This window comes from Lagenorhynchus albirostris, chromosome 2 (assembly GCF_949774975.1).
Source record: "Lagenorhynchus albirostris chromosome 2, mLagAlb1.1, whole genome shotgun sequence".
Taxonomy (NCBI): Eukaryota; Metazoa; Chordata; class Mammalia; order Artiodactyla; family Delphinidae; genus Lagenorhynchus; species Lagenorhynchus albirostris.
The window spans coordinates 83,023,166-83,039,124 of record NC_083096.1 but is presented as its reverse complement, the minus strand read 5'-3'; the positions used below and the strand labels follow the sequence as shown (position 1 = coordinate 83,039,124).

Genomic DNA, 15,959 nt, shown 5'->3' with positions numbered 1-15,959 from the left:
CAAGCTGTAACAGTTTTTGCCTGGTCATCAAAGAAGCATGTGGTCTTGGGTTATCCTGATTGAAGACTATGCATTTTCTGTTGACTAATTCTGGATGCTTTTCGTCGAGTGCTGCTTTCAGTTGGTCAAATTGGGAGCAGTACTTGTTGGAATTAATCGTTTGGTTTTCTGGAGGGAGCTCATAATAGAGGACTCTCTTTGAACCCCACCATATACACAACATCACATTCTTTGGATGAAGACCGGCCTTTGGTGTGGTTGGTGGTGGTTCATTTTGCTTGTCCCGTGATCTCTTCCATTCCACGTTACTGTACAGTATCCACTTTTCATCGCCCATCACAATTAGTTTTCAAAACAGAACATTTTCATTATGTTTAAGTAGAGAATTACTATGCGGAAATATGGTCAAGAAGTTTTATTTTTGCTTAACTTATGTGGAACCCAGACATCAAAGTGATGAACATGACCAAGCTGGTGCAAATGATTTTCAGTGCCTGATTTGGGTATTTTGAGTGTTGGCTGTCTCCTGTGTGGTATAACATTGATTGTTCTCAGTGTCTCGATTTGATTGCTATTAACTTCAACTGGTCTACCTGACCATGGAGCATCATCCAGCGAGAAATCTCCATGAAACTTCACAAACCACTTTTGATACGTTTGATCAGTCACAGCACCTTCTCCATACACTGCACACATCTTTTTTTGCGTTTCAGTTGCGTTTTTACTTTTCTTGAAATAATAAAGCATAATATGCCCCAAATGTTGCTTTATTTCTTCCATCTTCAATATTAAAATGGCTGCACGAAAATTCACCAGTTTTGGTTTGTTTTTTTAATGCACACTGATATGAGGTCTGTCACAATACAATCTAATAAAATTGTTTGGAATGAAGTTAAAGACAACTAAGTGCTACTAGAGCCATCTTACAGAAAAAACTGAATGAATCTTTTGGCCACCCAACCCAATATCTATCTGTATTTGTACCATCTATGGTGTCATACTTTGATCTTGTTTGTTTTGAGGTCAGAATTGTAGTTCAGTTTGCAAGTTGGCAGTAAGAGCTACAACTCTCTTAATATCGATTATAATTATAGAATACTTAAAAATTTTGATATAATGTTGTTTGGATAGTTACATTACTCACCCTGTGTTCAGAGATCTTTTGATGTTCAGTATTTTATAAATAATGTAGAGTATATCCATAACAATTTATCATTTAATAAGAAATTTCTTAAGTGTTTAGTTACTCGGAACTCTGCTAGATATTATGTAAATCTTCTCATAAACATGTTTCTGAAGGGTTAGCATTATGTCTGCCATCTTTCAAGGAACCCGTTGTGATACCACTTAACTATACTGCAGATTAAGAACACATCCTTCCAAAGAGTCTCAATGGCTTGAAGAGTAGGGAAGGATTGATTTCAACCTTTTTGAAATTTCTTTTGGTCTCAGAAGTCTGTCAATTTGTTATTCTAGGAGTTATTTGGAGATAAAGAGAGTACCAGAGGGAGAGGAAATCTAGTGAATATTTTAGTAGAACTTTGTTAATTAGAACTCCTAATTCTGGGTGGAGTTTGTAGTTGTACTGCTTATGAAGAAAAAGACTTCGTTAAAGTGTAATAGCATCAACAATATTTCAAATCTGTTGTTCATCATAAAATAAGACAATAAGTTTAGTTCAAATAGATATCTATTTGGATATATTCTAGTAATGAATATGGAAGATTTGCAGGTATTTTAAACGTGGCCTTATGAATTGGTATAAAATATGTCCTCTGATTTTACCTCACCTTTGGATTCTGTGTTTTATACTCAGGCTGCTTGAGGCACTTTCTTTGGACAGTGTTGAGGACTTTGATACATTTCTTTTCAGATGCCTGACCCTTGTTTTTAGATGTCATTAGAATTTATTGAAATACTGTCTGATGTACATAATAATTCAGATAGGTAACAGTGGGTGTTGAGAGGACCCAAGACCACCCACAGGCTCAGTGATTCACTGGGAGTACTCACAGAACTTAGCAAAACTGTTGCATTCATGGTTTTGGTGTATTCAGCTGAAAATGTACAGATTAAAATCAATAGAAAAGGCACATAGGACGAAGTCCAGTAGAGACCAGGTACAAACTCCTAGTTGTCCTCTCCCAGTGGAATGATACGGACAGCGCTTAATTCTTCCAGAAATGATTTGTGGCAATGTGCACAATGTATTGCCAGCCAGGGAAGTTCACCCCAGCCTTGGTGTCCAGATTGTTTATCAAGAGTTCATTATGTAGGGTTGGCTAATCTTAGTTCTTCAGCCCCTCCAGAGGTCATGCTGATACCGTGTAGTTCAAGGTCCCCACTGTAAATCACGTTTTAGCATAAACTATCTGACATGGCCCAAGACTTCAGGTAAACAAAGATACTCTTAACAGGCAGGATAATAAAGGTTTAGAGGTTATTTTCCAGGAGCCTGGTACAGGCCAGACCTTTTTTGAGGATGTGCAGGGTTTGGACAACCCAGACCTGCTAAGTGAATCCTATAGAGCATACAATATTATCCAGGGTTCTTGTAAATTAACATAAAATATATTAAGAATCCCTGTGTAGGCTCCTGTTAAACATTATGGTAACTGACTTAGTAAGCAGAGAAAGTTGGGATCTAAGCCTGCAGGGGAAGAAGCTAACAAGAGGCAAGGTGATGTGAATACCTGCAGAATATCTGAAAGTATCAAGAATTAGAAACACCATTTACCTCTGAAGGCAGGGGTATAAAATAGAGCTGGAAAAGGATTATTTGAAAGTTTTTAAAGGAGCTCTTAACCCTTAGATCCCTAGTTCTCTAGCCTAAGCATCCTAGTTGCTGTCCTCCCTTCCCTAAAAGAAGACCAAAAGTTTACTTTTGGATGGATGAATTAGGGAAGATCTAGACTTTGGGAATACCAAGTATGGCTGAGGGGAAAGGGCAGAGGTCATTCTAAAAAGTGAAGCGGCCATAAAAAGAAAAACGAAATTGAGTTATTTGTAGTGAGGTGGATGGACCTAGAATCTGACATACAAAGTGAAGTAAGTCAGAAAGAGAAAAACAAATACCGTGTGCTAACACATATATATGGAATCTAACAACAACAACAACAAAAGTGGTCATGAAGAGCCTAGAGACAAGACGGGAGTAAAGACACAGACCTACTAGAGAATGGACTTGAGGTTACAGGGAAGGGGAAGGGTAAGCTGGGACAAAGTGAGAGAGTGACATGGACATATATACACTACCAAACGTAAAATAGGTAGCTAGTGGGAAGCAGCCACATAGCACAGGGAGATCAGCTCGGTGCTTTATGACCACCTAGAGGGTGGGATAGGGAGGGTGGGAGGGAGACGCAAGAGGGAAGAGATGTGGGGACATATGTATATGTATAACTGATTCACTTTGTTATACAGCAGAAACTAACACACCATTGTAAAGCAATTATACTCCAATAAAGATGTTTAAAAAAAAAAAAGTGAAGCGAGTAGTGGGGATGGAGGGAATTAAGTGAAAAATGGATTCTGAATATTGAGACAACTTTATCCTGCTCAACTCTTTGAATTCTGGCAGCCAGGTGTATTTTCAATTAGCAGGAAAATGAAGGACTTCTGTCTGGAGAGACTTGACTGGCCCAAGAGGAAAGACCTAGTCTGTTTCTCAGTGAAACACCCCTGGGTTTCATCTGAGCTCCCTAAGATGAGGCTCAGTCAATAAGTCTTGCCTCTTCACTGACAGCCTTTGATTGTCTTGTAAGTGCTTCACTCATATGTGAAGAGCAAACCACGGATCACCAGACATGTAAGGAAAGTTTCTCACATGAGACAAATGGAAGAAAGGAATTTAGAGGATACAGAAACCATACAGGGAGCAGAATACATATATCAAAAAAGAATATCTTTAGGATGCCAAAAAATTAAATTCATGAAATGGGAATAAGTTATAAAAAGGAACATTTACAGAATAAGGAAGAGTTCTTGGAAATTAAAGATATGGATACATTAAAAAATTCAGTAGAAGAGTTGGAAGATAAAATTGAGCAAATCTCTTGGAAGGACAAAAGATTAAGAAAGCAAGAAAAATGATAAGATCAATCTGGAACATCTAACAAGTGATTAATTAGGAGTTTTGGAAAAAGAACAGGGAAAATAGAGGGGAAGAAGTCAAAGAAACAATTCAAAGGCTCCTACTGAAATTTTAGAAAAAGAGGCATAAAAAACAGATCCTAAAAGTTTACAGAGAAAAAAATAGTTTCACCCAAAAGATTTGGATTGTACATAATGGCACATTAGATTCCTCAACAATAATATTAGAAAGTGGAAGAGAATGGAGCTAAGGCTTAGGAAGAATTATATATTCAGCCAAATTATGAATCAAATCTGAGGGTAAAGATATTTTTAGATGTTTTCTCAGATTGCTACTGCAAAATATGCTTCAGCATAAAAATAGGAAGATAAACGATTTTGGAAACAGGATCTGTCACTAGAGAGAGAAAGGAAGGTCAGTCTCAGGACTGTGAAAAAGGGGATCAGATGATGGCTGTGCTTCAGGTTGAGAGAATGGAACTCCAGGTTAGAGTTAGGAGGATAGAGAGCCTCAGGAAGGATTTATCAGAGAATAAAATGGAACTGATGGTTTATCTGATGTGTTTAATTATATTGAGACAAATTTTGAAACTCAAGTATAATTTGGAAGTAAATTAATAATTGTTACATTTAAAACTACATCAACAAAAATACCCACCAAACTTCAGACCAGTAGTTAACATCAGGGAAAACAAAAGTTGAACAAAATAATATAGTAATTGTAAGAAAAACATGTTGTTAACTACATTGGAAGGATGTGAGCCAGGGAATATATGTGGGGAAGTTTATGTGGAGGTGAGCTGATAGTGTATACGAAAGCTAAATTATCTTAACTATAGGGGAATATAGTAAATAGCTAAAACTTTTTTTAAAATCAAGAAATAGCACTAAAAAATGTACTTAGAAATATAGTGGTAAATAGAAAAGCAGGTCAAAGAGTTTAAGTAATTGGCTCAGGAAAGTGGAAGGAAAGGAAGGTGGGGAAGATAGGACAGGCTATTAGATTTTTTAAAAATTCAACTTTATTGAGACATAATTTATGTACAATAAAACGTATTTATTTTAAGAGTATAGCTTGATGAGTTTTGGCAGATGTATATACTTGAGTAACAACAGTGGCGATCAAGCTGTGAATAGGTCCATAATCTCAGAATGGTTTATTTGTGCCCCTCTTCAGTCTACCCCATTCCTTGGCCCCAGGCAACTGCTGGTCCGCTTTTAATCATTATAGATTAGATTTGTCTTTTCTAGAGTTTCAGTGAAATGGAGTCATAAGGTATGTGATATTTTGTTTCTGGGCTTTGGCTCAGCATGTTTTCGAGATTCATCTATGTATATTACAATAAAGGTAATTTTTTTTCTTCGTAGTATTCCATTGTATGGCTATACGATGATTTGTTTTATTCATTCACCTGTTGAACATTCGTACAACCTTTGGTCCAGTTTTTGGCTATTATGAATAAAGTTGTTATGTACATTTGTGTACAAGTCTTTTTGTGGGCGTATGTTTGTTTTAGTTTGACATTTCAGTTTGTGATCTGTTGTGAGTTATTTTTTTTTTGTTTATTGTGTGAAGTAAAGGTTGTGCTTCATTTTCTCCCCATAGGGCTTTTTAGTGTTCCAGAATTATTTGTTGAAAAGATTATCCTTTCTTGATTGAATTACCTTGGCACTTTTGTTCAAAATCAATTGATAAAATCAACAGATGTTGAGTCTCTTTCTGGACTCATATCTGTTTCATTAATCTATATTCCTGTCCTTAATGAGAGTACGACACTGTGTTGATTGACTTTTATAGTTAAGTTTTGAAATCAGTTAAGTCCTCCAACTTTGTTCTTTTAAAAATAGTTTTGGCCATTCTAAGTCCTTTGACTTTATTGAATTAGCTTTTCTGTGAAAATAAACGGTTGCTGGGATTTTGATTGGGATTTCATTGAATCTGTAGATGATTTGGGAAGAATTGTCATCTTAACAGTATTGACTTTTTCATTCCCTGAGCATATCTGTCCGCTTATTTAGGTTTTCTTTAATTTACCTCAGCAGTGTTTTGTAGTTCTTAGTGTATAGTTCTTGCACATGTTCTATTTCATGTTTTTTGATGCTAGTATAAATGGAATTGTTTTTGAATTTCCATTTCTGTTCATTACTAGCATATAGAAATATAATTTATTTTAGTTTGCTGAACTTGTATCTTATTTACTGAAGTCATCTTCTAGTTTTAGTGGCTTTTTATTTTAAGATTGCTTAGGATTTCCCTTGTACACAGTCATGTCGTCTGTGAATAGAGGTACTTTTCCTTTCTCCTTTTTGATTTTTATGCCTATTATTTCTTCTTCTTATCACCATGGCTAGGACTTTCAGTACATTGTTGAAAAGAAGTGATGAGAATAGATGTACTTGATTTGTTCTCAACTTTAGGAGTAGGGTCTTTGACCATTAAGTATGATGTTAGCTGTAGGTTTTTTTTGAAGATGCCCTTAATTAAGTTGAGGGTGTTGCCTTGTAGTTGTGGTTTACTGAAAGTTTTTTTCATGAATTGGTGTTGAATTTTGTCAGATGTTTTCTCTACATCTAAAAAGATGATTGTATGATTTTTTTCTTTTTATTCCGTTAACATGGTGAATTATAGTGATGTGTTTTTGAATGTTGAATTAGACTTATATTCCTGGGTTAAACTGCACTTGGTCATTGTGTAGTATCCTCTTTATATATTGTCACTTTTTGTTAAGGAATTGTTAAGGAATTTTGCATCTGTGCTTTTTAGATATGTTGGTTTTTAATTCCCTTGTAATGTCTTTGCCTAGTTTTGGTGTCTGAGTAATGCTGGCTGCAAAAAACAAGTTGATAAATGTTTTAATGAATATTATGTTTGATATACCACAGGCTACTATTACATAATTCAACTAATATATAATTAAATACTCTGCTGTTGTGTAGCTTAGTACTCCCTGGCTTGTAAGAAATTCAGTTCAAACTAATTGATATAAAAATATTTTTTAGCTTAGGGGCTCTGAACTAGAGCTTCAAGTTTGGCTGAATCCAAGTCTGTAGATGTTATTGTCAATAATATGCATGTCTCTTTCTGTTTTCTTTTTTTATTTAGTTTCTACATGTTGGGAGAGAGACCCCATCAGCTCCAGGATTATATATTACATAGATCTTGAGATTGCAAAATGAGAGTCCCTCTGTCTGCTGGTGTCTATAACAATATGTATGAAAGGACTTGATTGCCTTTACTTGAGTCACATGTACTCAATCACTTTGTGTAGGTCAGGGGTTGGCAAACTACAACCTGCTGGCCAAATTCTGATTGCTGCCTATTTTTTAAAAATACAGTTTAATTGGAACCCAGTCATGCTCATTTGTTTATGTATTGTCTAGGGCTGCTTTTATTTTTTTAAAATACAGTTTAATTAGAACCCAGTCATGCCCATTTGTTTATGTATTGTCTAGGGCTGCTTTTATGCTGCAATAGCCAAGTTTAGTAGTTGCTATACATGCTTATGGACTGCAAAGCCTAAAATATTTACTTTATAGGAAGAGTTTGCTGATCTTTGGTCTAAAGGTTATGGATACTCTAGCTAGGCTGTGTTAATTGGTTGTGAAATCAGAGCCGCTTTTTGACAGCTTTGTCAGAATCACAGTGAGGGAAGGAGAGCTGTTTCCAAAAGGATTGGCAGTTCCTAAAAGGAAAGAATGCCAAATAGACACCTTTCTCCCCAATAAAAACAGTTTTTCTATTACAACTCATTTTTTGTTCTGTTGTATAGACTTAAGGTAAACATGATTATGTGTGTTTTCACACTGATACAGGTGTTAATAGAATAATAGACTAAAGTAGGAGATACAGGAGAATGTGTAAGGATATAGTAATAGAATCTCTAAATTATGTGAAATATAAAGATAACAGTCTGTGAAAAATATAAATTGATGGGTTATAATTTTTCCTTTCTCAGATGATGAAACATGCATGGGATAATTACAGGATATATGGATGGGGACATAATGAATTGAGACCAATTGCAAGGAAAGGACACTCCACTAATATATTTGGTAAGTTTACTTTTTTTTTAAATTTAATTTTATTTATTTTTTTATATAGCAGGTTCTCATTAGTTACCCATTTTATACACATCAGTGTATATATGTCAATCCCAATCTCCCAATTCATCACACCACCACCCCGCCCCTGCCACTTTCCCCACTTGGTGTCCATACGTTTGTTCTCTACATCTGTGTCTCAATTGCTGCCCTGCAAACCGGTTCATCTGTACCATTTTTCTAGGTTCCATATACATGCATTAGTATACGGTATTTGTTTTTCTCTTTCTGACTTACTTCACTCTGTATGACAGTTTCTAGATCTATCCACGTCTCTACAAATGACCCAATTTCATTCCTTTTTATGCCTGAGTAATATTCCATTCTATATATATGCCACATCTTCTTTATCCATTCGTCTGTCAGTGGGCATTTAGGTTGCTTCCATGTACTAGCTGTTGTAAATAGTGCTGCAATGAACATTGGGGTGCACATGTCTTTTTGAATTATGGTTTTCTCTGGGTATATGCCCAGTAGTGGGATTGCTGGGTCATATGGTAATTCTGTTTTTAGTTTTTTAAGGAACCTCCATACTGTTCTCCATAGTGGCTGTATCAATTTATATTCCCACCAACAGTGCAAGAGGGCTCCCTTTTCTCCACACCCTCTCCAGCATTTGTTCTTTGTAGATTTTCTGATGATGCCCATTCTAACTGGTGTGAGGTAATACCTCATTGTAGGTTTGATTTGCATTTCTCTAATAATTAGTGATGTTGAGCAGCTTTTCATGTGCTTCTTGGCCATCTGTATGCCTTCTTTGGAGAAATGTCTATTTAGGTCTTATGCCTATTTTTGAATTGGGTTGTTTGTCTTTTCAATAGTGAGCTGCATGAGCTGTTTGTATATTTTGGAGATTAATCCTTTGTCCATTGATTCGTTTGCAAATATTTTCTCCCATTCTGAGGGTTGTCTTTTCATCTTGTTTGTAGTTTCCTTTGCTGTGCAAAAGCTTTGAAGTTTCATTAGGTCCCATTTGTTTATTTTTGTTTTTATTTCCATTATTCTAGGAGGTGGATCAAAAAAGATCTTGCTGTGATTTATGTCAAAGAGTGTTCTTCCTATGTTTTCCTCTAAGAGTTTTATAGTGTCTGGTCTTACGTTTAGGTCTCTAATCCATTTTGAGTTTATTTTTGTGTATGGTGTTAGGGAGTGTTCTAATGTCATTCTTTTGCATGTAGCTGTCCAGTTCTCCCAGCACCACGTATTGAAAAGGCTGTCTTTTCTCCATTGTATATCCTTGCCTCCTTTGTCATAGATTAGTTGACCATAGGTGAGTGGGTTTATCTCTAGGCTTTCTATCCTGTTCCATTGATCTATATTTCTGTTTTTGTGCCAGTACCATATTGTCTTGATTACTGTCGCTTTGTAGTATAGTCTGAAGTCTGGAAGCCTGTTTCCTCCAGCTCTGTTTTCTTCCCTCAAGACTGCTTTGGCTATTCGGGGTCTTTTGTGTCTCCATACAGATTTTAAGATTTTTTTGTTCTAGTTCTATAAAAAAATGCCATTGGTAATTTGATAGGGATTGAATTGAATCTGTAGATTGCTTTGGGTAGTGTAGTCATTTTCACAATGTTGATTCTTCCAATCCAAGAATATGGTATATCTCTGCATCTGTTTGTTTCATCTTTAATTTCTTTCATCAGTGTCATAGTTTTCTGCATACAGGTCTTTTGTCTCCCTAGGTAGGTTTATTCCTAGGTATTTTATTCTTCTTTTGCAATGGTAAATGGGGGTGTTTCCTTAATTTCTCTTTCAGATTTTTCATCATTATTGTATAGGAATGCAAGAGATTTCTGTGCATTAATTTTGTATCCTGCAACTTTACCAAATTCATTGATTAGCTCCAGTAGTCTTCTGGTGGCATCCTTAGGATTCTCTGCAAACACTGACAGTTTTGCTTCTTCTTTTCCAATTTGTCATGTCATCTGCAAACAGTGACAGTTTTACTTCTTCTTTTCCAATTGTATTCCTTTTATTTCTTTTTCTTCTCTGATTCCTGTGGCTAGGACTTTGAAAACTATGTTGAATAATAGTGGTGAGAGAGGACATCTTTGTCCTGTTCCTGATCTTAGAGGAAATGCTTTCAGTTTTTCACCATTGAGAATGATATTTGCTGTGGTTTTGTCATACATGGCCTTTATTATGTTGAGATAGGTTCGCTCTATGCTCAGTTTCTGGAGAGTTTTTATCATAAATGGGTGTTGAATTTTGTCAGAAGCTTTTTCTGCATCTATTGAGATGATCATATAGTTTTTCCGCTTCAGTTTGTTAATATGGTGTATCACATTGATTGATTTGCATACATTGAAGAATCCTTGCATTCCTGGGATAAATTTCACTTGATCATGGTGTATGATCCTTTTAATGTGTTGTTGGATTCTGTTTACTAGTGTTTTGTCGAGGATTTTTGCATCTATGTTTATCAGTGATATTGGTCTGTAATTTTCTTTTTTTTTTTTTAGCATCTTTATCTGGTTTTGGTATCAGGGTGATGGTGGCCTCATAGAATGAGTTTGGGAGTGTTCCTACCTCTGCAATTTTTTGGAAAAGTTTGAGGAGGATGGGTGTTCCCTCGTCTATAAATGTTTGATAGAATTCACCTGTGAAGCCATGTGGTCCTGGACTTTTGTTTGTTGGAAGATTTTTAATCACAGTTTGAATTTCATTACTTGTTATTGGTCTGTTCATATTTTCTATTGCTTCCTGGTTCAGTCTTGGAAGGTTATACCTTTCTAAGAATTCGTCCTTTTCTTCCAGGTTGTTCATTTTATTGGCATACAGTTGCTTGTAGTAGTCTCTTAGGATGCTTTGTATTTCTGCGCTGTCTGTTGTAACTTCTCCTTTTTCATTTCTAATTTTATTGATTTGAGTCCTCTCCCTCTTTTTCTTGATGAGTCTGGCTAATGGTTTATCAATTTTGTTTGTCTTCTCAAAGAACCAGCTTTTAGTTTTATTGATTTTTGCTCTTGTTTTCTTTGTTTCTGTTTCATTTATTTCTGCTCTGATCTTTATGGTTTCTTTCCTTCTGCTAACTTTGGGTTTTGTTTGTTCTTCTTTCTCTAGTTCCTTTAGGTATAAGCTTAGATTGTTTATCTGAGATTTTTCTTGTTTCTTGAGGTAGGCTTGTATTGCTATAAACTTCCGTCTTAGAACTGCTTTTGCTGCATCCCATAGGTTTTGGATCATCGTGTTTTCATTGTCATTTGTCTCTAGGTATTTTTCGATTTCCTCTTTGATTTCTTCAGTGATCCGTTGGTTATTTAGTAACGTATTGTTTAACCTCCAGGTGTTTGTGTTTTTTATGTTTTTTTCCCTGTAATTGATTTCTAATCTCATAGCATTGTGGTCAGAAAAGATGCTTGATATGATTTGAATTTTCTTAAATTTACTGAGCCTTGATTTGTGACCCAAGATGTGATCTATCCTGGAGAAGGTTCCATGTGCACTTGAGAAGAAAGTGTTATCTGCTGCTTTTGGATGGAATGTCCTATAAATATCAATTAAATCTATCTCGTCTATTGTGTAATTTAAAGCTTGTGTTTCCTTATTAATTTTCTGTTTGGATGATGTGTCCATTGGTGTAAGTGAGGTTTTAAAGTCCCCCACTATTGTGTTACAGTCGATTTCCTCTTTTATAGCTGTTAGCAGTTGCCTAAGGTATTGAAGTGCTCCTATGTTGGGTGCATATATATTTATAATTCTTATATCTTCTTCTTGGATTGATCCTTGATCATTATGTAGTGTCCTTCCTTGTCTCTTGTAACATTCTTTATTTTAAAGTCTATTTTATCTGATATGAGTATTGCTACTCCAGCTTTCTTTTGATTTCCATTTGCATGGAATATATTTTTCCATCCCCTCACTTTTAGTCTGTATGTGTCCCTAGGTCTCTTGTAGACAGTATATATATGGGTCTTGTTTTTGTATCCATTCAGCGAGTCTGTGTCTTTTGGCTGGAACATTTAATCCATGGACGTTTAGGGTAATTATCGATATGTATGTTCCTCTCACCACTTTCTTAATTGTTTTGGGTTTGTTATTGTAGGTCTTTCCTTCTCTTGTGTTTCCTGCCTAGAGAAGTTGCTTTAGCATTTGTTGTAGAGCTGGTTTGGTGGTGCTGAATTCAGTTAGCTTTTGCTTGTCTGTAAAGCTTTTGATTTCTCCATCGAATCTGAATGAGATCCTTGCCGGGTAGAGTCATCTTGGTTGTAGGTTCTTCCTCTTCATTACTTTAAATATGTCCTGCCACTCCCTTCTGGCTTGTAGAGTTTCTGCCGAGAAATCAGCTGTTGACCTTATTGGGGTTCCCTTGTATGTTATTTGTCCTTTTTCCCTTGCTGCTTTCAATAATTTTCCATTATCTTTAATTTTTGTCAGTTTGATTACTATGTGTCACGGCATGTTTCTCTTTGGGTTTATCCTATATGGGACTCGCTGTGCTTCCTGGACTTGGGTGGCTATTTCCTTTCCCATGTTCGGGAAGTTTTCGACTATAATCTCTTCAAATATTTTCTTGGGTCCTTTCTCTCTCTCTTCTCCTTCTGGGACCCCTATAATGCAAATGTTGTTGCATTTAGTGTTGTCCCAGAGGTCTTTTAGGCTGTCTTCATTTCTTTTCATTCTTTTTTCTTTATTCTGTTACTCAGTAGTGAATTCTACCATTCTGTCTTCCAGGTCACTTATCCATTCTTCTGCCTCAGTTATTCTGCTATTGATTCCTTCTAGTGTATTTTTCATTTTGGTTACTATATTGTTTATCTCTGTTTGTTTGTTCTTTAATTCTTCTGCGTCTTTGTTAAACATTTCTGGCATCTTCTCGATCTTTGCCTCCATTCTTTTTCCAAGGTCGTGGACTTTCTTCACTGTCATTATTCTGAATTCTTTTTCTGGAATGTTGCCTATCTCCACTTCATTTAGTTGTTTTTCTGGGATTTTATCTTGTTTCTTCATCTGGTGCATAGCCGTCTGCCTTTTTATCTTGTCTATCTTTCTATGAATGTGGTTTTTGTTCCACAGGCTGCAGGATTGTAGTTCTTCTTGCTTTTGCTTTCTGCCCTCTGGTGGATGAGGCTGCCTAAGAGGATTGTGCAAGTTTCCTGATGGGAGGGACTGGTGGTGGGTAGAGCTGGCTGTTGCTCTCGTGTTTACTTTTTCTAATTACTGTTTTCATTTTCTACCTTCATTTTAAAAGTAGGATCTAACTTTTTAGGTACTTTCTAAAACCTGAGTACCGTAGTCCCCTCTTATCTAAGGTTTTGTTATCCCTGTGCAGTACTCAGTTACCTATAGTCAACTTTGGTGTGAAAATATTAAATGGAAAATTGCAGAAATAATTCATAAATTTTAAATTGTGTGTCTTTCTGAGTAGCGTGATGAATCTTGCACCATCCTGCTCCCTCCATGCTAGGGTGTGAACCATCCCTTTGTCCTGCTTGTTAGGTACTTATTAGCCATGTGGATTATGAGATCAACTGTGGAGATATTGCAGTTATTCTGTTCATGTGACCCTTATTTTACTTAATAATAGCCCCAAACCACAAGAGTAGTGATGCCAGCAAGTTGGATTTGCTAAAGAGAAGCTGTAAGTGCTTCTTTTAAGTCAGGTGTCCCCAACCCCTGGCCTGAATACCGGTACTGGTCTGTGGCCTGTTAGGGACCAGGCCGCACAGCAGGAGTGAGCGGCGGGCAAGCGAGTGAAGCTTCATCTGCCACTCCCCATCGCTCACATTACTGCCTGAACCATCCCCCCCTCACCCCCCGCTCCCCATGGAAGAATTGTCTTCCATGAAACTGGTCCCTGGTGCTAAAATGGTTGGGGACCGCTGCTTTAAGTGAAAAGATGAAAGTTCTTGACTTAATAAGGAAAGAAAAAAAAAATCGTTTGCTGATGGATCTAAGGTAAGCACGAATGTTTTATTTGTGAAATTGTGAGGAAAGAAATACTGTGCTAGTTTTGCTGTTATACCTTAAACTGTACAAGTTATGGCCACAGTGCAATAAGTGCTTAGTTAAGATGGAGAAGGCATTAAATTTGTACAATAAGATATTTTAAGGAAGAGAGAGAGAAAGAGACCACATTCACATGACTTTTGTTACAGTAAATTATTATAATTGTTCTGTTTTATTATTAGTTACTGTTGTTAATCTCATACTGTGCCTCATTTATAAATTAAACTTTAACATACGTGTGTGTGTATAGGAGAAAAAACATAGTATATATAGAGTTCAGTACTATGCAGGCTTTCAAGCATCCGCTGGACATCTTGGGATGAATTCCCTGTGGATGAGGGGGAACTGTTGTATTTCTGTGGAACTATAATTTGAAGCAACATGTATTTTTTGGCAAGTTTCAGTCAAGATTTAGTTATAGTTGCTTTTGAAAACACAGATGTGATAGATTTTCTATTTACATACAGATGTTTTAGTCATTTATTTGAGTATTTTGAAGCTTTTTCTGCATTGTTTTACTTTAAGCAAGGTAGGTACCAATTTGTAATTTTTTATCTTCAACACAATACCAATTCTGATACTTGTACATTTTAGAGGAGGAGAAAAAGGATGGGAAATTCCAGTAGTGCTATCTATGTATGTTAAAAAAAAAAAAAAAGTAACATGGCCAAGGTGACTCATTCGGTAAATTGAGTGAATTATATTTTACATTCATAGTTCCAAGGGAAAAATTAACAGTGTGTGTGTCTGGATGGAGGTCTTGGGAAGAGGTTTTTTTTTGGCTGCGTTGGGTCTTCTTTGCTGTGCAGTCTTTCTCTGGTTGCGGCAAGCAGGGGCTACTCTTTGTTGCAGTGTGTGGGCTTCTCTTGTTGTGGAGCACGGGCTCTAGGCATGTGGGCTTCATTAGTTGAAGTATGCGGGCTTAGTAGTTGTGGCACGCAGGCTCTAGGGTGTGTGGGCTTCAATAGTTGTGGCGCGTGGGCTTGGTAGTTATGGCTTGTGGGCTCTAGAGCTCAGGCTCAGTAGTTGTGGTGCACAGGCTTAGCTGCTCTGTGGCATGTGGAATCTTCCCGGACCAGGGATTGAACCTGTGTCCCCTGCATTGGCAGGTGGATTCTTAACCACTGCGCCACGAGGGAAGCCCCTGGGGAAGAGCTTTGTTTAACTTGGATTTGCTCTTTCTACCTCTCTTGAGTTCAGTTCTCTTGTTAAACTTATCAGTTGAAAAGAGTAAGTTAACTTACTTAACTTTTACTTAATCCAAGGATAAGTCTTGAGAATTACCAAGTTGTTCTTTATAGTCTTCACTTTCCCCCATTTTAGATGCTTCTTGATGTGATGGATATCTTTTAAATAACAGTAGGTGAAAGCTAGAAAATATTAATGGGGCAGAAAGCACATACATCAGTCATATGCAGGGCAATCATCTTTAGTAATTGTAATACAACACCACAGTAATCTAAATAACATTTTTAAAAAATGTGACTCTGGAAGAATTTTTCTAGCACTATGATTTCTCTCATAATTTGTTTGATGCTTGATTGTTTTCTGTCAAAAAAGAAAATCACTGAAAAGATCATTTCTCCTGGGTTTGAGAGATGTTGGGATGGAGGAATAATGGAAAAAAATTTTCCTTTAGGTAATCAAAGACACCAGAGATCTCATATGTGACATTTAATTTAGTGGCTATCACTTAATGAAATAGAGTTTATTTCTTCAGCAGAGGTTATAGAGTGATCTGAAGAGTTCCTGTTGCTTTGTGGATGCCACATGAGACATTAATGGACTAAAAGTCATTATATTTAGTGATTAATTAA

The 15,959-nt window shown here is 36.4% G+C and overlaps 1 protein-coding gene across 4 annotated transcripts in view; it reads left to right on the top strand.

Annotated features, from left to right (window-relative positions):
- MAN1A2 (mannosidase alpha class 1A member 2) overlaps positions 1-15,959 on the top strand; it is a 165,824-nt gene that overhangs the window by 50,563 nt on the left and 99,302 nt on the right. For all 4 annotated transcript variants that reach the window (XM_060139225.1, XM_060139226.1, XM_060139224.1 and 1 more), the window contains exon 3: positions 8,049-8,145. In XM_060139225.1, coding sequence (XP_059995208.1) covers positions 8,049-8,145 — 97 coding nt within the window. The remainder of the gene's footprint in view (positions 1-8,048; positions 8,146-15,959) is intronic.